Source organism: Capronia coronata (assembly GCF_000585585.1).
Source record: "Capronia coronata CBS 617.96 chromosome Unknown acBCG-supercont1.6, whole genome shotgun sequence".
NCBI classification, from domain to species: Eukaryota; Fungi; Ascomycota; class Eurotiomycetes; order Chaetothyriales; family Herpotrichiellaceae; genus Capronia; species Capronia coronata.
Genome location: NW_006912898.1, coordinates 193,470 through 213,420, shown reverse-complemented (window position 1 = coordinate 213,420; position 19,951 = coordinate 193,470). Strand labels below are relative to the sequence as shown.

General features: G+C 54.5%; 6 protein-coding genes across 6 annotated transcripts; 5 read left to right on the top strand and 1 right to left on the bottom strand.

The window, feature by feature from the left end:
* Positions 1-470: 470 nt before the first annotated feature.
* A1O1_06745 (uncharacterized protein) lies at positions 471-4,412 on the top strand (the record flags this gene model as incomplete). Its single annotated transcript, XM_007727622.1, has 15 exons — positions 471-510; positions 620-649; positions 699-859; positions 928-1,096; positions 1,156-1,353; positions 1,428-1,755; positions 1,821-2,035; positions 2,108-2,333; positions 2,390-2,627; positions 2,685-3,073; positions 3,129-3,237; positions 3,299-3,422; positions 3,485-3,757; positions 3,863-4,223; positions 4,286-4,412. The coding sequence occupies 15 exons, from the start codon at positions 471-473 to the stop codon at positions 4,410-4,412; spliced, it is 2,988 nt and encodes a 995-aa protein (XP_007725812.1).
* An 812-nt stretch (positions 4,413-5,224) lies between these two features.
* Positions 5,225-6,856, top strand: A1O1_06744 (uncharacterized protein; the record flags this gene model as incomplete). Its single annotated transcript, XM_007727621.1, has 1 exon — positions 5,225-6,856. The coding sequence occupies one exon, from the start codon at positions 5,225-5,227 to the stop codon at positions 6,854-6,856; it is 1,632 nt and encodes a 543-aa protein (XP_007725811.1).
* Positions 6,857-7,476: 620 nt separating this feature from the next.
* On the top strand, positions 7,477-10,827 carry A1O1_06743 (replication factor C subunit 1; the record flags this gene model as incomplete). Its single annotated transcript, XM_007727620.1, has 3 exons — positions 7,477-7,569; positions 7,625-10,136; positions 10,184-10,827. 3 exons carry the CDS (start codon positions 7,477-7,479, stop codon positions 10,825-10,827), a joined length of 3,249 nt encoding a protein of 1,082 aa, XP_007725810.1.
* Positions 10,828-11,467: 640 nt separating this feature from the next.
* A1O1_06742 (uncharacterized protein) lies at positions 11,468-13,231 on the bottom strand (the record flags this gene model as incomplete). Its single annotated transcript, XM_007727619.1, has 1 exon — positions 11,468-13,231. The coding sequence occupies one exon, from the start codon at positions 13,229-13,231 to the stop codon at positions 11,468-11,470; it is 1,764 nt and encodes a 587-aa protein (XP_007725809.1).
* A 1,175-nt stretch (positions 13,232-14,406) lies between these two features.
* A1O1_06741 (uncharacterized protein) lies at positions 14,407-17,665 on the top strand (the record flags this gene model as incomplete). The annotated part of the gene is made up of 6 exons (XM_007727618.1): positions 14,407-14,449; positions 14,519-16,633; positions 16,687-16,861; positions 16,917-17,304; positions 17,359-17,435; positions 17,488-17,665. The coding sequence occupies 6 exons, from the start codon at positions 14,407-14,409 to the stop codon at positions 17,663-17,665; spliced, it is 2,976 nt and encodes a 991-aa protein (XP_007725808.1).
* Positions 17,666-18,285: 620 nt separating this feature from the next.
* Positions 18,286-19,943, top strand: A1O1_06740 (uncharacterized protein; the record flags this gene model as incomplete). Its single annotated transcript, XM_007727617.1, has 2 exons — positions 18,286-18,375; positions 18,444-19,943. 2 exons carry the CDS (start codon positions 18,286-18,288, stop codon positions 19,941-19,943), a joined length of 1,590 nt encoding a protein of 529 aa, XP_007725807.1.
* Between the last annotated feature and the right edge of the window lie 8 nt (positions 19,944-19,951).

The following is a 19,951-nucleotide window of genomic DNA, read 5'->3' as shown; positions in this document are numbered from 1 at the left end:
GGAATGCCTCGCCGACTGTGGGTGGATGGTCTATCTCTCTTGCCAATCCCAGCCATGATAGTGTCCAGAGTGGTCTTGATATCGACAGGGCGCGCTTCTCCATCTCTGGTTGCGCCTCCAATCAATGGGATTGTTGCGAGGAAGATGTGCACTGTGGCGGGTCCTCCCTGTCCGATTGCCGCCCTGGAGAACAGACTCCAGAGTTGATAACAGACGCCAGAGAGTCTTGGTCTTCGAGTGGCCCGTCGTGCAGTGGAAACCCTCGCCGAGGGCCGAGTGAAAGTCAGGTCTCATGGATACTGGTTCGAAGATAGCTTGCTATCGGCCAAGCGTCCTCGTCGCCCCTTGAGGCCTCACCGAGATGCGTGGGTTGGCTGGGCTTCAAATAATACAGTCACGCTGCATCTGTCAGGATAACAAGATTCAGGCCAGGGAGGAGCAGAGTCAAGAAACGCCAGCATACATTCGCCATGGCCATCCAAAGAGTCTACAGGATCGGTGTAGACGTCGGTAAGCAGCCTCGCTTCGCCTGGGCCCGTCACCCGCGGGCCAATCAGGGGCTCAGCCTTCTTGAGATTGTGATATAGTACGGAGAGTATACTGACAACGACCTCCTCAGGCGGCACTAACACTGACTGTGTGATTCTTCGTAAGTCGCTCGCAGAGACAACCCGATCACGAGGCTGACCACGACATAGACCCCGGCGAAGCTGACCAGCCTGATCGTGGCATTCGCACCGCCTTCAAGACCCCAACGACCCCCAACGTGACCGAAGGCATTGCCAAAGCCGTCCAGGGAGCCATCTCGCAATGCGGCATTTCGCTGGCCGCCGTGTCGGCCGTCATGATTGGCACCACGGTAGGACTGACCTCGTCGCCAGGTGGTGGCTTGATGCAATGAGAAGCCCGAAGCTGACCCCAAGCCAGCACTTTATCAACGCCGTCGTGCAAGCCGATGACCGGAACTTGAGAAAGGTGGCCGTCTTCCGAGTGTGCGGCCCTTACACGCAGGAAAACCCGGCGTTTATGGATTTCCCTCCCATCCTGGCGCGCATCATGAATGGCCATGTCGCGTATTTGGACGGAGGTCTAGAATGTGAGCATGGCTCCCCTCCCGGTGCAGCGCAATCGTCTTGCTTACCCAGCGAACAACAGTCGACACGCGCGAGATCATGCCTCTGGACGAAGCGCAGATCCGTCGCGAGTGCCAGGCTGTGAAAGCGAAGGGCATCACGGACGTAGCTGTGGTCGGCGTCTTCTCGCCGCTGGATCTCGCCGGCAAACAGGAAGCCAGAGTGAAGCAGATCATCTTGGAAGAGATTCCGGGGGCAGACGTGGTCTTGTCTCGAGAAAGTCAGTTATCTGCCACCATATCACGGAGATATGTCTTTACGAACATGAAGCCTGACTCCTGACTCCGTTTGCAGTCGGACAACTCGGATATCTCGAGCGCGAAAACGCTACCATCCTCAACACGTCCATCCTCAAGTTTGCGCGGAAAACCATCCGGGGCTTCAAGCGGGCCATGCGGTCCCTCGGCCTATCGTGTCCCCTGTACCTCACGCAGAACGACGGTACCATCATCGACGCCGACTCGGCCGAAAAGTGTCCCATCAAGACCTTTTCCAGTGGACCGACGAACTCCATGTCCGGTGCTGCGTACCTGGCGGGACTGGACACCGCCAAAGGACGCATTCCAAATGCTCAAGTGATTGTCGCTGATGTGGGCGGGACGACTACTGATGTCTGCGCACTGTAGGTCGCGCTCGGCCATGATCTCCCTTTATGGGTTGGATGCGGTGCTGACAACTACGTTCTAGTCTACCATCTGGCTTTCCTCGTCAAGCAGGCACATGGGTCGAGATTGGAGGCGTCCGCAGCGCCTTTCCTATGCCCGAAGTTCTCTCCATCGCACTGGGCGGTGGCACTAAGGTGGAGGAGAGAGATGGAAAGGTCGCCGTAGGACCGGAATCCGTCGGTCACAGGCTCATCACTGAAGCGTTGGTCTTTGGTGGCAACACACTCACCACCACCGGTAAGTCATCCCACCAACCATCCAAGCTGCATAGCATCCCTTGTATCTAACCGGTTCGACCTTTCCCACCAGACGTCGTGGTTGCCAGCGGTCACGCAGACATTGGCGATGTGTCCAAAGTCAAGGATGTCCCCAAAGAGTTGATTACAAAAGCAAGATATCAGATGAAGCGGCTGCTGGAGAACGCCGTCGACGCCATGAAGTTGAGTGCTGATGATGCTGTGCTGATCCTGGTCGGCGGAGGCAGCATTGTGCACATGGACGACCTGGAAGGAGTGGGCCAGATCATTCGGCCACCGTGAGCACGACAACGCGATCTATGATGGGTTGAATCAACATCACTGACGGTTACAGATTCCACGACTGTGCCAATGCCGTCGGAGCGGCCATTGCCAAAATCTCGGGTCAGGTCGACGTCGTCAAGGTGCTCGAAGGCCTCGACGAGGACAAGGTGGTTGAAGAAGTGTGTGCTGAGGCGAAGAAGATTGCCATTGATGCCGGAGCGGATCCCGAGTCTATCAAAATCGTCACCATCGAAAACATGCCTCTACAGTATGTTCAAATGCGAGCGACGAGACTTATCATCAGAGCTGTAAGATCGCCTTCCGCGTTCGGTGGTTCTGATACATTGCTGATCATGAATGCACAGGCTGGTGTCTTGAGCCAACAAGCTCTCTTACATCACACGCCGTCTGAAAGCACCGAAGAGCTTGACGAAAGTAGCGAAACTCCGGACGTGGTGTCCAAGACTTTGAATTCGGAAAAGGATCCTCGAGACTTCCTCGTCAGCCCGTCGGCGTCGGTGGACATCCGTGACTATAAGCCAGAAGTGGACAAGAACGGCACCTGGTGGGTCTCAGAGATCGACTGCGAGTTCCTGGCGACGGGCTGCAGTATTCTGGCCTGTGGAGGAGGCGGCCCGGGGTACATGTGCTACATGGCAGCAAGGGCGGCGATCAAGGCCGGGCACCGTCTCCCCATTGTCGACATCGAGACGTTGCCCGAGGACGGATATGTTCTGGGCAGCATTTCCTACGGGTAAGCACACATGACATGTCTCTTGCGCAATTTTGGCTTGCTCACCAGCTGAAAGTGCCCCGACGGTGACGCTCGAACGCATCCCGAGTGGCACCGAGTCAGTCGATGCGACGGATGCGCTACTTTCGTGCCATCCCGGCGTCAAGATGGCCGCTCAGATCGCGGTATGAATAGACTGTCCCTTCCTCCTGCTTAGCGGGCAAACATGTTGACGAACAACGACAGATTGAGATCGGCGGTATGAACGGTATCCGCCCACTGCTGGTGGGCAAGGACTACAACGTCCCGACCATCGACGGCGACTACATGGGCCGAGCATACCCGCGGCTGTACATCATGACTCCGTACCGTGAGTGTTTGGACAGGAGCGTCAACCAGACAGAAGACAATCTGACATGCAGTGCGCAACAGTTTTCGGCATCGCCCTTACGCCGTGCACGCAGGCCGACGGCAACGGCAACGTGGTGACGGTGCACAAGGCGGCGGACTTCCGCAAACTCGAAAAGATCCACCGCAAGGCAGGCCACGAACTGGGGCTGTTCAGCCAGATGGTCATTCCTCCCATGACCATCAAAGACGTCAAACGGGTCGGCACTCTCGGAACCACTTCTCTGGCATGGTACATTGGTCGTGCCGTGTACCTGGCCCGGCAGGAGAAGACGGACATCATGAAAGCCATTGTAAGTGAAGATGTGGTTGTTTTTGAGGGCATGAGACGGAAGAAAACGAGAAGAAAGAGAAATCAGCTCAGCCACTGACATGTCAACGCTCCCACTTCCCAGGTCGAAGCGAATCCATCAGGCCGCGTCTTATACACGGGCAAGATCGTGTCGGTGCACCGCTACATCTCGGCGGCCGGGTACACGGAGGGCACGGTCAGGCTGAAGCCCATCAGCAGCGAGGAACAGGAATACGGCGACGCCGCCACGACGATGACGGAGACGCGCGACATGATCCTCCCCTTCCAGAACGAGTATCTGTACGCAGAGTTGGTCGCGCCCGACGCAGAAAAGGGAAGCAGAGGCGAGATCCTGTGCACCGTTCCAGACCTGATCTCCCTGGTTGGCACGGACGGGTATGCTCTCGGGACGCAGGACCTGAGATACGGCGTCAGGGTCAGCGTCGTCGCGTTTGTCGCGCATCCGCATTGGTGAGTGTGTGCCTTAGGCATCCGTACTGCTTCTTCTTCGCGCTGACGCATTACATCACTAGGTATACTCCTCAGGGAATCACCACCGGTGGACCCAAGGAATTCGGGTACGATGGCCTCGACTTTATTCCGCTGGGCTCCCCGTACTACGAGCCCAAGCGGGTCACCGAGGAGTTCCGGCCAAGGTGATAGATATGTCAATAGAGGTTGGGGACAAGGGGCAGGATCGACCTCATATGGCGAAGGGGTCAGTCGGCAACAAACTTCAACTTCAGGGGAATGCCTCAGGGCACCAACTTGGGCAACAACTTCAACGTCAACGTCGTGAGCCTGTCAGTGACTGAGAGCCCTATGGTCTCAGAACGGGTATTAGTTGTAAGAGACCCTGGAGTCAATGCTCAACTTGTAGAACCCACCCTTCACCCTATCCTTTCAACGGGAGGTGTGAGCGCACCGAAAAACTGGCTGCGTGATGTGACAAGGCTGAACTGCAATATATCGAGGCTCTGAATTGGGTTAGTAATTTGAGATAATAGGGCGGCGTCACTCCCATCTCAAAAGGGAAGTTCACAATCAGGAGCACTAAGCCGAACTTGGAACGTGGTCGCGACCTGTTCACCTCGCGCTCTCTTCTCCCATCATTCTACTCACTCTCGCGATTAGGCCGATGGCTGAAGCGTCTGCAGTGGAATTATGCTTGACTCTCTCAGCCAACAAATTCACAGTCTGCTTCTTTCGAACTCGAAAAGCCCCGGACACTCACTGTACACAGTACGTACCATGAAGTTATTGCTCTACCAATCACAGCAGTTTCCGAGGAAGTGGGGGTTGTGATTGTGATAAGCCGGTCGGTGGGACCCATGGCTCCTAAGGCTGGTATCGGGAGGACCGAAAAGAGGGCGGGCGAAATGGTGATGACCAACGAATGTCCTCAATAGATGGCCAGATTCCTGTACACCGATCCTTTGTCGGCCTGCCCTGATTGAAAACAGGAAGCAAAAATGACAACCCTTGCAGCTGTGATCCCCCAGGTTCTTGCAGATGTTCCGTCTCGGTTTCGGGGCCCAGGGGGTGCAGTCGCCGTCTTAAAAGATGGCGAACTGGTCGGCCAACAGCTTTGGGGATATGCGGACCTGCAGGGTCGAATCCCGATGGCTTCTGACACGCTGCTGCCCATCTGCTCCATCACGAAACAAATGCTGTGCGGACTATTGACGGACCTGCAACGTAGCCCAACGCCCGCCATGAGTGCGCGCGGCGAGGAGCCGGCCAAGCAGCTGTCGGACCAGCTCGGCCAACTGCTCCATCCCAACCTGCTGCAAGACACTGGCTTGACGCTTCGCCATCTCTGCAACAACCAGTCAGGCCTTCGCGACTACTGGGCCTTGACCGTCCTCTGGGGCGCAAAGCCCGAGGGCCACTTCTCCGTCGCTGACCACGGCCCCAAGATGCTGGCCTCGCTGAAGTCTTTCCATTTCCAGCCTGGGACCGAGTACTCATACGCGAACACCAATTTCTTTGTTGTCGCTCGCTGTATCGAGCGCGTCACAGCGCAGCCGTTGGGCGAACTGCTCGCGCAGCGCATCTTCGCACCCGCCGGCATGCAGACGGCGAGGCTGTGCGCACACACTGCGGAGCACCCGCCGCCATGCGTCGGCTACGAGGGTGACGAGGCGTCGGGGTTCTATCCCGGTGTCAACTGCATCGAATGGGCCGGCGATGCCGGCATCGTGGCCTCTCTGGCCGACATGGTCGCCTACGAGCAGTTTGTGGATCGCAGCAGCCACAGCCACGATTCGCAAAGCTGGTATGGGATCAATTCCGAACAGCAGACATACAACGATGGCTCACCGGCCGACTACGGGTTCGGGCTGGTCCGAAAACAGGTTGGAGGCGTCCTTACTGTTGGCCACGCCGGCGCGCTGCGTGGATACCGGCTCTCCCGATCCTATGCACCGGAGCCACGAATTTCCATTGTGGTCTTACTTAACCAAGAGCATGGCGATGCGGTGGGAGTCAGCGAATACATCTTGAAACGAATCATGGGGGTCCCCGAGGCCAAAGATGAGATTGCCAGTCCCGACCCAGACTGGACCGGAACCTATCTGGACTCCGACACCGGATTGGCGATCGTCGTGAGTCCAGGCGGCCCAGGGGAGCTCCTCGTCAAGTACCACGGCAACCCTGAAAAGCTGCGAGTGGTTGAAGCGTGTCGAGCCGAGTCAAATAGCATGGTGGCCACTCTGGACGGGTCTTGCCTACATCTCTATGTTCCTCAAGACAACCGGACTCTTCATGCCCAGCGTGTTGCCAGCAGCGGGAAGCCTGCTTCTTCTGACTCTTCCGGGCTTCAAGGTGATTACCACTGCGCTGAGATAGGTTCCGTCTTCCGCTGCAGCGGTTCGGGCGACATGGTATATGGCATGTTCGATGGCTTTCTGGGCCATGGACCTGTACACTTGATGCGTCAACTCGGGGACGATTTATGGGCTCTTGCATGCCCTAGGGCGATGGATGCCACGCCGCCGGGGGACTGGACCATCATCGTTCGTCGAAATGACAAGGGAAAGGTGGCCGGGCTGACTATCGGCTGTTGGCTGGCCAGACGTCTGGAGTTCATCAAGCAGGAGTGAAAGCTGGACTCCCGTCCTATTGTATGTACATGCCCAGCTAACTAAGGTACCGATATGAATGAATGTGTATACGTTGTCCAACGTTTGCCCTGTCGTCAAGTAATCGCTGGTCAAGGGCCATTCCTACACTCCACAGTACACTCGAGTCCCATTGTCACTTGATCTTGCCGGTTCAGTGAATCGCCCCTGACATTTAATACTCGAAGTACCTCTTGAGAGTGGAGGTCGTGATCGTGTAGATGCTGCCTAGGAGTACCTAGGTGGTGTCTACCTACAGGTACCTACTGGCAGAAGCTGAGAACTTGAAAGAGGTGCCATGCATGGTACACACTGGCAGATACTAGATGCCTGGGCGCCAAGGCCTTACAGCGGCATTACACTAGTCCTAGTCTGGATGACGCGGCACGCGTCATATTAGTCGCGGGCAGTGCTAACAGCAGTTACTGGCAGGGCAGGGCACTATACGTATCCGATGCCGACTGCAGTCATGGATCTGTAGATTGATTGCCCTATCCGCAAACGTCCTTTTCTGCCCAAGGGGCTGTCTGCTTCTCGCTTCCCCTGCCTATGCATGGTCTCAACCTCACCTGATAAGCTCAATTGCTCTCTTCTCCGAAACAATGCCCGACATTAGAAGTTTCTTTGGTGGAGGCGGCGCAGGAGGCAAGCCCGCAGCGAAGGGCGTCGACTCGGGGCCACCTAAGAAGGATACTGTATGTCCATGACTGTTGTTTGCTCATGAGATCCTGCAGGGCTGACTTACAACAGGCGGCATCGAACAAAACTTCTAAACAACGTGGAAGACCACGCAAAGTCGTCTCCGATGATGAAGATGAGGATGAGGTTGTCGAGATCAAGCCCAAGACATCTTCAACGCCCAAAGCAAAGAAAGTCGTCAAGGAACCGGTAGAAGAGGAGATTACAAGCTCAGCTTACTTTGCATCCTCGAAGGCCAAGCGCGGCAAGTCCACGCCGACCAAACTAAAGACCTCGGACACCAACGGAACCGCTAAGACTCCCTCCAAACCAACTGCTAGCGGAACACCTACCAGTCGAAGGTCGGCCAGGAAGACTGCGGCAAAGAGTTATGCCACAGATGATGCAGACATCTCGGCCACACTGCTACAAGATGATGATGAGGGCCACGATGATATCTTTGGCGACTTCAAGAGCCGGAAAATCGATGATGATTACGAAGAAGGCTCAGATCCAGATGAAGTGGTCCCCAAGAAAAAAGAGAACAAGGCCGTCAACGGACATTCCAAGAAACCCTTAGTAGACGAGGACGATAGCGACGGCGTGGAAATGGCCGCGATACCTGCATATGACGGGCCTGGCGATAGGAAAAAGAGGGCGGCTGCGGCACCATCTAGTCGCAAGCGGAAGTCGAAAGACCTGGAGGATGATGAAGATGATTTCCTTGATGACGATGATGCTACTCCCAAGAAGAAACCGAAAAAGACGACCGCGACACCAGCATCAAAACCACGTGCATCCGCCAAAAAGGAGGAGCGGGAGGAGAGCAAGGAGATTCAAAATATTCTTTCCAGCATTCCGACCGTTCGACCTCCCACACCACCTCCCAGAGACGAGAACAAGAAGTTTACGTTCCACCCTGGTGGTGGTAATGCTAGCGCTGCACCGCCAGCCGCAGGTACCGCAGAAATCCCTGTGGGAGCAGAGAACTGTTTGGCTGGCCTGACTTTCGTCTTTACCGGCGTCTTAAATACCTTGGGCAGGGACGAAGGGCAGAATCTCGTGAAGCAATATGGTGGTAAGGTTACGGGCGCCCCGTCCAAGAAGACCAGCTACGTTGTCCTCGGCAGCGATGCAGGACCAAAGAAGCTTGAAACTATACAGAAATTGGGCATCAAGACCATTAACGAGGAGGGCCTCTTTGAGCTGATCAGACGTCTACCTGCCAATGGGGGAGATGGGAAAGCCGCTGAAGCCTATGCGGAGAAACAGGCCAAAGAAGAAGCCAAGATTCGCAAAGAAGCAGAGGAGATGGAACGACGAGAAAAGGAGAAACGGCAAGAGGCCGCCAAAGCTGCCAAAGCCACTGCTGCCCGAACTGGTGCTTCAGTCCCGACAAGCAAACCAACCAAACCAAAGGCTGACGACCGTCTGTGGGTGGACAGATACGCTCCCGACTCTATCAGCAGTGTTTGTGGCAACAAGTCTGCCGTGGAAGGACTACAGCGGTGGCTGCGCAACTGGCAAAATAGTGCAAAGTCCAACTTCAAGAAGGCCGGTGCGGATGGAAAAGGCGTCTTCCGTGCAGCATTGCTTCATGGACCTCCAGGAGTCGGAAAGACGACCGCTGCTCACTTGGTGGCCAAACTTGAGGGCTATGATATCGTTGAAAGCAATGCGAGCGACACGCGAAACAAAAAGTTGCTGGAGCAAGGCTTGACTGGGGTTCTGGACACGACATCCCTACTGGGTTATTTTGCTGCAGATGGGAAGAAGGTTGACCCCTCAAAGAAGAAAATCGTTCTGATCATGGACGAGGTTGATGGTATGTCGGCTGGTGACCGTGGTGGCGTGGGTGCCTTGGCTGCTGTAGCCAAAAAGACCCATGTGCCCATGATCCTGATCTGCAATGAACGCAACTTGCCCAAGATGAGGCCCTTCTACCTAGTCACCGCCGAGTTCCAGTTTCGACGACCCACAACTGACATGATTCGGGGTCGAATTGCCACGATCCTATTCCGCGAAGGCATGAGACTGCCACCTCCGATCATGAATGCTTTGATTGAAGGATGTAACGGGGACATCCGTCAAATCATCAACATGATCTCGACCATCAAGCTTGATAACAAGGATCTGGATTTCAACGATACCAAGGCTATGGCCAAAGCCTGGGAGAAACACGTTATTCTGAAACCATGGGATATTGTGAGCAAGATCCTTCGACCACAGATGTTTGCTCCTAGCTCCACGGCTACCTTGAACGACAAAAGCGAGTTATACTTCAACGACCATGAGTTCAGCTACTTGATGCTGCAGGAGAACTACCTCAAAACTCAACCCAGTCTTGCCTCCTCCTACCATGGCAGAGAACGCGACATGAAGTTGTTGGAACTGGTTGACAATGCTGCTTCGAGTATCAGTGATGGTGACCTGGTCGATAGGATGATCCATGGTTCACAGCAGCAATGGAGTCTGATGCCGCTGCATGCAATCTTCAGCTTTGTGCGGCCCGCCAGCTTTGTCTATGGCAATTTTCATAATCAAGTCGGCTTTGCTGGCTGGCTTGGGCAAAATAGCAAACAAGGTGAGTTGGTCAGGCAGCCAAGTGATTCGAGTACTAATTCCGTCCAGGCAAACTTTCTCGCTTCGTCAAAGAAATCCAGGGTCATATGCGTCTCCGTGCGAATGCCGATCGGAATGAAGTCCGGCAACAATATCTTCCTGCACTCTGGGACAAGACAATTGGGACGCTCCAGGAAGAGGGTAAGGAAGCGGTGCAAGACGTGATCGATTTCATGGATTCATACTATCTGACCAAAGATGATTTCGATGCCATGCTTGAATTGGGCGTGGGGCCGAAGGATCAAGAGAAGGTCAAGATAGACACGGCGACGAAGGCCACCTTCACCCGGCTGTACAACTCCCAGAGCCACCCTATGCCATTTGTCAAGTCCAGCAACGTTCTGGGCGTGGCAAAAGGAGCGGCGGCGAAGAAAGACAAACCGGATCTGGAGGAGGCGGTCGACGAATCCGAGCCGGACGAGGTTCTTGGACCCGATGTCGAGCCTGCGGAGGAGGAAGATGCAGAACTGGACTTGAAGAAAGACAAGTATATCAAGGCGCCCAAGAAGAAGACCGCCGCAGCAGCAGCCAAGGGGAAGGGCAAGAGAAAGAAGGCCGATGAGGATGAAAACGGCGACGAGAGTGAAGAACCGCCGAAGAAGAAAGGCGCAGGTGGTGGTCGAGGCGGGAGGAAGGGAAAGGGTAAAGTTTGAAATGCGGCTCCCCTTCAAGTTTCCCAGGTCCGGCCGGATGCACATTGAGCTGGACCGGCAATAATGCTTCCTTTCTTTCAACTAGCTGACATGCGTGCTGCGTGGAGGAGGAGGTGAAGACATAAAAGCTTCTAGCATAACTCTCTTTGACGAGGAGCTGACTTTGTTCACACTACCCCTACCGAGGGATATCGACAGATGAGCTGCTTCGAGGAGATGAAGCAACAATGTATACATATCCAGGCTAGAAAATCATACGCATATGGTGAAAACGGGCAAATATCACTGTATTTCATCCAAGTCAAACAGGGGTTGAGTACAAACCTGATGTTCACGATACGGAACAAAGATTGATATTGTACAAATATAGACAAGTCTGCTAAGCAACAAGGGAATCAATGCGTGCGCCATCAGCAGATACCAGGAACGATATTGACCATCCCATCCCGGTGAGCCCGTGTTATAGTAGTGTTAGTAGTCAATGCAACAGCTTTCAAACTCCATGATAGCCTTTCCTGGTTTCCTGTGATGTGCTCTTCGAGTGACAGGAAATGAGACTGGTCCCAAGCAGGCCAGACCTGACTGGCCCTGCCGATCGGTAGGGGGGTGCAAGACGCCATAAGGTACAGTAGACATGAGTTCAAGGGACGTATCTCGGCGGTGGAAGATCGGCCTCAATGTCCGTGATGATCGTCGTGTGTGGCGGCGATGATGAAGGTGGTGGCTGAGGCGCCTGCTCTCCGTGAAGCCCAAGGGTGGTAGCGTCAGTGAAGATGCAATCCTCCACGTCGGTGCCGGTGTCAGTGTCAGTGTCAGGATAGAACTGTTGCTGTTGCTGTTCCTGTCCATCATTTTCCACCTCTTCATCAGACTCCTGTTCCTTGATCCGGCATGCGCGGTCTTGAGCAGCTTCTTCCTCCTTCGTCAAGACCTTCTCTTGCTTGTTCTTCTTTTGCTGAGAATCTTTCGTTCCAGGTGTTCTGTCAAAAGCACCAAACGTCGGTTTTTCCTTCTTCATTTCTACGTTGGCGCCGTTCGTGGTGGGCTCGCCAGACCGTCTGCGCGAGGACCACCACCCCAGTCTCGACCCTGACCCGGTACTTTGGCCCGACGTCACGCGTGTCATCTCTGTACCTTCGGCCTGATCGAAGCCTGAGTAAGATAGATGGGTAGTAGCGGGTTGCATGATGACCGTACATTCAGGCGTGTTGTACGAGGAATATATCTTTTCCGTCTTGTCGGCACATTCAACCTCCAGTTCCCATGTCAGCAAGTACGTGCGCGACACATTGTACCCGGTGAAACTGGGACACAATGGTCCTTCTAGACGGGAGCCGAGTTTCGCGTTGCCAAGGCGTAGGTTGCACAGCCGGCCTAGGTCGACTGTTGCTTCTGCCGCAGTTGTGGATCCGTGTGTCAGCTGCAGCGGTTCATTGAGTACGCGATGGGCCAGTAGGGGAATGTCGTAGGTCTTGTTGTCTGAGTATGTTCCGGGGGCGCGGCAGCGGACGAAAGCCTTAAGTTCGATCTTGGCCGATTTCAAGACGACCTCGGGAAACCCAGTTGAATGGTCGACGGTTGTCCGCCCAGGCTTGGTGTCCGGTGTTGCTCTGATTCGGAAAGGAATGTTCTCGGGATGGAACAGTTGGATCAGAGTCGGTGCCTCGACCATCACCCAGAACGAGAAGCGTGGGAGGGAGTCCTTCTGGAAAATGGACCGTGCGAGATCTCGCATTCCCAGACCGGTTTCCTTGTACTCGGGGAGCAGTTTCAATGTAGAGATGGTGAGGTATCGAGTCTCCTCTGTGAATCTGTAGTCTTGGATGGGTTTGGGCGTGGACAGCGGATGGAAGACGACGGGATACTTGGAGACTTTCGTCTGAGGTTTGCGGATGGTATGCAGGCCCTCAGGTTCCGTGACGACGGCTTCGAGAACGTATTCGATGAAACAATCGGCTTGGCGACCGAACGTGTACCTCTTATGGAACATGGTCGCGGGCAGCGTCAGGTTGAGATCCAGGTCCTGCGTCGACCGGTAATGCTCTTTGGGCTTCCATTTGTCACTGCAGCGGATACAGACCGGGTCGGCGCGATCGGGGACCACGAATTCAAACGGCCAGCTGAAGAACCCCGCTTTGTGAGTATACTGCCCTTCATAAAGCGTCTTCTGCTGGTGGAAGTACTGGGTCCGCCCGCGGTGCGTGGTAGCCGACTGTCCGTGTTGTTGGATGATGCGAGACTTGGCCCGGCCCCAGAAGGAGACGGCCACATTGCCGATGGCTGTCTCGCTCGCCGTTGAGAGGTTGACTCGTCCGCTGATCACGTCGCCGGGCGAATGGTGATGGCGAGCCTCGTCGAACTCGAGTGAAAGCCCGGTTGAGTTGCAAGGTTTGGTGAGACCCATGTTGGATGGTCCAGCGGTCGGTCCAAGATACTCGGGACAACCTGCTCAATGGTTTGTATTGGTGATATGGTCGGTTTGAAGCATACATCTAAGTCAATGTCGTTCTGGGGTGTGTCCGCTGGATATACCCTCCAAATATATCGCTGGGTTCCTTCCGTTCTCGGAGTGCCATCGTCACCCTCACCATCCTGAATGTCTAGTTCACAGCCCTCACAACCCGCTCTTGCTCGACACGAATACGAACACGAGATCAAGGACTGACTGGCACAGCCACGACGTCGATTCAGCCTTGTGGTGACTAAGCACTCACCTCTTGGCAGTACTGAAGGTTGCGAACACTTACTATTAATAACCCGGATCTTACCTGATGTGGTATTGACGTATTCTACGCCAAAGTACCCTATTATTGCAAGCCAGTCACGTGTAAAGTAGGAATATGAGTTTCCTTGGGGAATTCGCCAGTTTTCATAAATCGAAGGAACGGAGGTGTTCAGGCATAAGCTTTAGAGAAGAATGGAGAGTTTGTCCTCCTCTGTAGTGCCTGAAGTGGCATCACGAGAATGGCGGGTTGAAGGTATCATTGTGATAGCTTGGAGATAGCAAGGCGCTGTTAGTTGTCCCTATTCTAGTAGGTATGGGGCACTGGGGGGCATGAATGCCCCTATCTGTAGCTCATCAGGCTGCCAATACCAGAAGAAGTGCCGCCTAAAGTGGGGAGGCGCTTGAGTCTTTTAGGTACCTATGTACTCTCTACAGACTTACAACCCATGCTATCGGCTGCTGAGCACTGCCAATGAAGCGCTGATTTTCTCATACCGGCTCTGCTGGATTGCACAGTTGCAGACGAGGGCCACCCATTGTCAGAAGGTCACGATGAGGTACAGTAGGTACTGTACAGGGTACCAGAAGTCCCTTATATAAGAGGGCCCGCTCGCCCCGGTTTCGGCCTGGATCTGAGAGCTTGGCTCACAACGTCCGTTGTAGGGGATCTGTGTTCACTGCAATGACACGTTTGTTTCTGGAATTGTACCTGAAGACGAGAGGGTGAGTACTGTGTTGATCCTCCATCGTTATCCTATCTGGTCGCTGCGGTCAGATCGGCGCGTCCAGGTCAAAAGACTGGCACGAACCCTGTAGATCGATCTTTCCCAGCCTGGGGGCTCAGGGATTTCGGCATGTCTGAAAAGGGGTCCTATGTGGTTGGAGTGGACGTCGGAGGTAGGAAACAAACAAGAGTCGACTGCCGCTCGGTTTTCCTTCTATCCTGCGCTGACATGGGCTGACCAGGTACCAACACCGACTCCGTTCTGGTGGATGTCTCCAAGACAGGGTCGGCGGCCATCGTCTCGTCCCACAAGGCTGCGACTACGTCCAATGTCACGCTGAGTGTACGCGAGACTCTGAAGGTCTTACTGGCCAAGTCGCCGGTAGATAGGAAACAGGTCTCGGCCATCGCCATTGGGACTACTCACTTCATCAATGCCATCATCGAGCGCGACTCGTCCCGCGTCGAGGCGGTCGCGGTCTTGCGGCTGGCTTCCTACAACTTCTCCGCCGGCACTCCTCCTTTTGTGGATTGGCCTTTGGGACTGAAGAACATCATTCACGGTTACTCGGCCATCATCTCGGGAGGATGCAATATCGATGGAAGTCTGATCGCCGAAATTGACGAGGCCGTGGTGAGAGCTCAAGCGGAGACCATCAAAGCGAAAGGGTTGAAGAATATCGTCATAGTCGGCATTGGCTCGCCCACTGATGGCCAATATCACCAGGAGCAAAGGGTCCGCGACATCCTCAGAGAATCCTTCGGGGCTGAAGTCAACATTATCTGTTCTCGAGACGTCGCCGGCAATGGCCTGCTCGCGCGAGAGAATGCATCCATCCTCAATGCCTCGATCCTCAATTTCGCGCGTAGGGCAGTCCGCTCCTTTGTTGCTGCGATGAGCCATGTTGGCCTCCAATGTCCCCTTTACCTGACCTCTAATACGGGCCATCTCTTGACCTTCTCTGAGGCCATGCAGTTTCCCATAAGGATATTTTCTTCGGGCGCCACTAATTCCATCCGTGGTGCGGCCTTCCTGGTCGGCTCGCAAATTGGCCAGTCCGGCTGTGTGGTTGTTGACATCGGAGGCACAACGACAGATGTCGGATATCTGCTCCAGAACGGGTATCCTCGTCTGGCCAAGAGTTACACTGACCTTGCCGGCGTCAAGGTCAATCTGGAGATGCCCTCGGTGGAAAGTGTTGGCCTAGGGGGTGGATCAATTGTCCATTTGAGCGGAGACCAACAAAAAGTACTTATCGGCCCAGACAGCGTGGGTCATGATCTCTCGACAAGGGCCCTCTGTTTCGGTGGAAGCGAGTTGACCACAACGGACATTATCGTCGCATCTGGAGAAGTGGCTATAGGCACAAAGCCAGTAAGCATACCGGGCAGCATCATCGTCAAAACAAAGGACCGGATGAAGAAGATGCTCGAGGCATGTATCGATCGTTCGAAATCATCTCCGGATCCATGTACAGTCATTCTGGTCGGAGGTGGTTCCATCCTTTGTCCCAAGGAACTTCAGGGGGTCGAGAAGATCATCCTACCCGAGCACGCCGAGGTTGCGAACGCAATTGGGGCAGCAATGGCCAAGATATCGGGCTCCGCAGAAATGATTGTCCAAGGCTCAGATATTCAGGGCGGCATTGCAAAGGTCAAGTCGCAGGCGATACAGGATGCAGTACTAAAAGGAGGCAATCCGACCTCGGTCACGGTTCTAAACGAGGAGGTTGTCGGAGTGCCATATGTACAGGATCAAACTCGCATTAAAGTCGAGGTGGCATTGCCAGCAGACCATGAAAAGGTGCGCGAGGAAATGTCCCAGCTGGCCGGGATGGCCTTCAATAACAATGTTGCCGAGTTGTTCGAGGAGACAAAGACACATGAGGTGTCGCCAAACGGTAATGATTCGGCCCTCGACAAGAAGATTGACTTTGGGACCTACTGGCCTCGGGTAACCGAGAATGGCATCTGGGTCTTGTCTGAAATCGACCTCAGGTTTTTGTCCGTCGGCTGTTATATTCTGGGAGTCGGAGGCGGAGGATCTCCGTATGCTGTCTATCTGCAGTTGAAACAGCTGCTCGCTGAAGGCGAAACTCTCACCATTATGAGCTGCGACGATCTGAAAGACAATGACCAGATTCCCACCGTCGCTGGAGTTGGAAGCCCGGCAGTAAGCATCGAAAGACCCGGTGGTGACGGTATCATCCACGCGGTCAAGATGCTGTCCGAAGAACTCAACACCAAGTTCACTCAGCTGATGACGGCTGAGATAGGCGGAGGCAACGGTCTGCAGCCACTGATTTGTGGGTCTTCCAAATATTATAACCTGCCTACTGTCGATGGCGATCTCATGGGTAAGGCTGAGAAGACATTGTCCCGTGGAATAGTGACTGATTGTCGGATGCAGGTCGAGCGTACCCAGGGTTTGAGAACGTCTCAACATACGTGATGTCGGACTCGATCAACGCTCTCCTTCCAGTCACACTTTGCAGTGGTACTGGTCAGAGAGTTCTCGTCCCGGCGAACCAAGCCGATGAGACAGCGCCTGGGAGAATGATCAGGGATGCATGCGTTGCTATGGGGTGAGTCCATTGGGGTTGCTGGATGAAGTGTTCATCGAGTACTGATGAGATCAAGGTCCGCTTGTGGAGCGGCTGGAGTTCCCTTAAGTGGCAAGCAAATGCGAACAATGGGCATCCCGAACACCCATTCTCTTGCATGGCGGCTAGGTAGGGTCGTGTGCCGTGCACAGCAGTCAGCATCACTCTCCACAATTCCGGAAGCCATCATCGAAGAATGTGGAGGAGACCAGACAGCCCGACGGTTGTTTCAGGGCAAGATCCGAAGCGTTGAAAGTGCCCTCACCACAACAGCCCATAACCTCGGAAAGGTGACCATCGAGTCCCTTAGTGAAGGCGAGATGGAGGGCGATGCAGACAAAGCAGGAGATTGGACAGAGGTTGTGATTCCCTTCATGAACGAAAACCTTGCCGTGGTGGGTAAGGATGCTAAAGGAGAAGAGACTGTAAGTACATCGGTCTGCTCAGTCAAGTTGAATTTATCATCTGACATATCCAAGGTCCTTGCAACAGTGCCTGATCTGATCTTCCTGCTGGATGTCTCGACAGGAGAGAATATTGGTGTCCAAGAATACAGGTGAGTTAGATCCACGGAGATAGAGGCAAACAGAGCTGACCAAACACCCAAGGTATGGCCTGAAAGTGACAGTCATGATCATGGCACCGCATCCAATCTGGACTACGAAGCGTGGTTTGGAGGTCGGCGGGCCCAGCGCCTTCAACTTACCGTACGAGTATAGCTCGACCCTCAGATACACCAAACCCCGAAGTGTGATTGAGGAGTTTCGACCGAAAGACCAGACTTGAATGGTCTGCCCTATCTGCACATGCAATTTGAAGAGAGGGAGAACCCTTCCATGGGCTCGTTATAGATCGGGATTGTCCTATCGCTGATCAGCTCTCGTCCACACTGTCCATTCAAAGAAGGCTTTAGTGAGAGCTAATGGAACGTGCCTATCCAAGCCGTAATATAATGAGGCAATCCGCCAATCTGTCATGACCACCGGGCGTCCAGTGCAGGGCTGGTGAAGGAATCTTCTGATGCCTCGTGGTCGATGTTGTGACAAGCCTGTTCAAATATTCAGTCACGGACAGAGTCAAGCTGGCTGCCAATGTGCTTTGAGGTGGTGCCATAGTAGTAGGTGTGATATCTATATGTTGAGATACCCAAGAGGAAGGCGTCTCCCATCCAGAGCGAGTGATACCTACAGCATCTAGTTGTCCATTGTTTGCTGTTTCCTCTCCGCTTGATATGTTGTCGGCAGCGCCGAAAAGCTCCACCGTATATAAAGTCTTGGCGGCGGACTTTTCGAGTCTCAGGCGTCAAACTGGAACATGAAGCGCAGCGGCGGAGGAATGTTCTTCAAATCGCATACCGTCTCTCTCCGCCCTGTCTCAGCACTTGATCATACCCGCCAGCGCCCAAAATGATTCTAGAAGAACAACGGTTTCTCCATGAGGACCTGGAGCGGTTAGAGCAAGCCATCACCGAGCGCGTGGCGGAAGACCCCAAAAATGTAAGTTCGCCGTCTATGAACAACTTCCCAGGCAACTAACTGTGGCGGACTGGCTAACTGGCGCGCAGATCAAAGAAAGATTAATTCGCGACCACCAGATCAACGGTTTCCTGACACGGATACAAGAGCAATCCAAACGATTACTGGACATCTACAAAGACACGGAAGGACTGCGCGCCAAAGAAGTCCAGAGTCTGTCGACAGGCGACCCCTTCGAAGAATTCTACAAACAGTTAGATGAAGTCAAGGATTTCCACCGGCGCTATCCCAATGAACCGGTCGAGAACCTCGAGCGTGCGTACAAGCGCCGCCGGCCGGAAGAAGGCGAAACCCTCGTCACGGAAGTCGACAACATGTTCACTGGTGAAGAGTCTAACGGCCGGTTCTTGGACCTGACAACCTTGCACGAAGACTATCTCAACTTGCCGGGGGTCAAGCGCCTCACATATCTACAATACCTGGACAATTTCGACGCCTTTGAACCGCCGCGGCTGCCGCTTAAACGCCAGAACAAGCTGAACGACACATATCTGAAATACGTGACTGATTTGGACGGGTACCTGGAGAGCTTTGTGCGGAGGACGAGGCCGCTCGACGACCTCGATAAGACGTTCTTGAGGATCGACCGAGATTTCGAGACGAGCTGGGAAGCAGGCACTGTGCCTGGATGGACGAAAGAGAAAGACCACTCGACAGACCACTCCACAACAGCAGCGTCCGGGCCACGAACCGAAGGAACCGGTTCCGGGATCTGGTGTCCGGAATGTGAAAAGGAATTCAACAACCACAACGTCTACAAGGCCCATTTGACGGGCAAAAAGCATCTGCGCAACGCAGAGGCCAAAAAGTCTTTGGCCAACGGAGGAACCACAGCCGACGGGTCGAAACCGACGTCAACGCCACTGTCGTCCTTCGCCAGCGCGCGTCTGAGGGAACGGGTGATTGCATCGCACGAGTTCCGGATCCGCGCCCTGGCCGACCTGTTGTCTAACGAGCGCAGCAACACGCGTGTCAACGTGGAACGCAAACAAGGCATGACCGAACGCGAGCGGCAGGCGGAACTGGAAGCTCTCTTCGCCGAAGACAACGCGGCCGTGGCGGCGTCGGAGCGGCGCGCAGGCGGCCACGGACACGGCGGCGACGAGTCAGGTTCGGAATCTGACGGCGACGAAAAAATCTACAACCCGCTGAAACTGCCGCTGGCGTGGGACGGCAAACCCATCCCTTACTGGCTGTACAAGCTGCACGGCCTGGGCGTCGAGTTCCCGTGCGAGATCTGCGGCAACTTCGTCTACATGGGCCGCCGCGCCTTCGACAAGCACTTCAGCGAGGCCCGCCACATCTACGGCCTCAAGTGTTTGGGCATCACGGGCTCCGCGGCCGGCGGCCTGAGTCTTTTCCGCGAGATCACGGCCATTCAGGACGCCTTGGCCCTGTGGGAGAAGATCAAGCGTGAGAAACGCCAGAAGGAGAGCCAGGAGGACAGTATTGTCCAGATGGAGGACGGCGAGGGCAACGTCATGCCGGAGAGGATCTATCTCGATTTGCAGAAGCAGGGTATTCTGTAACATGGGGA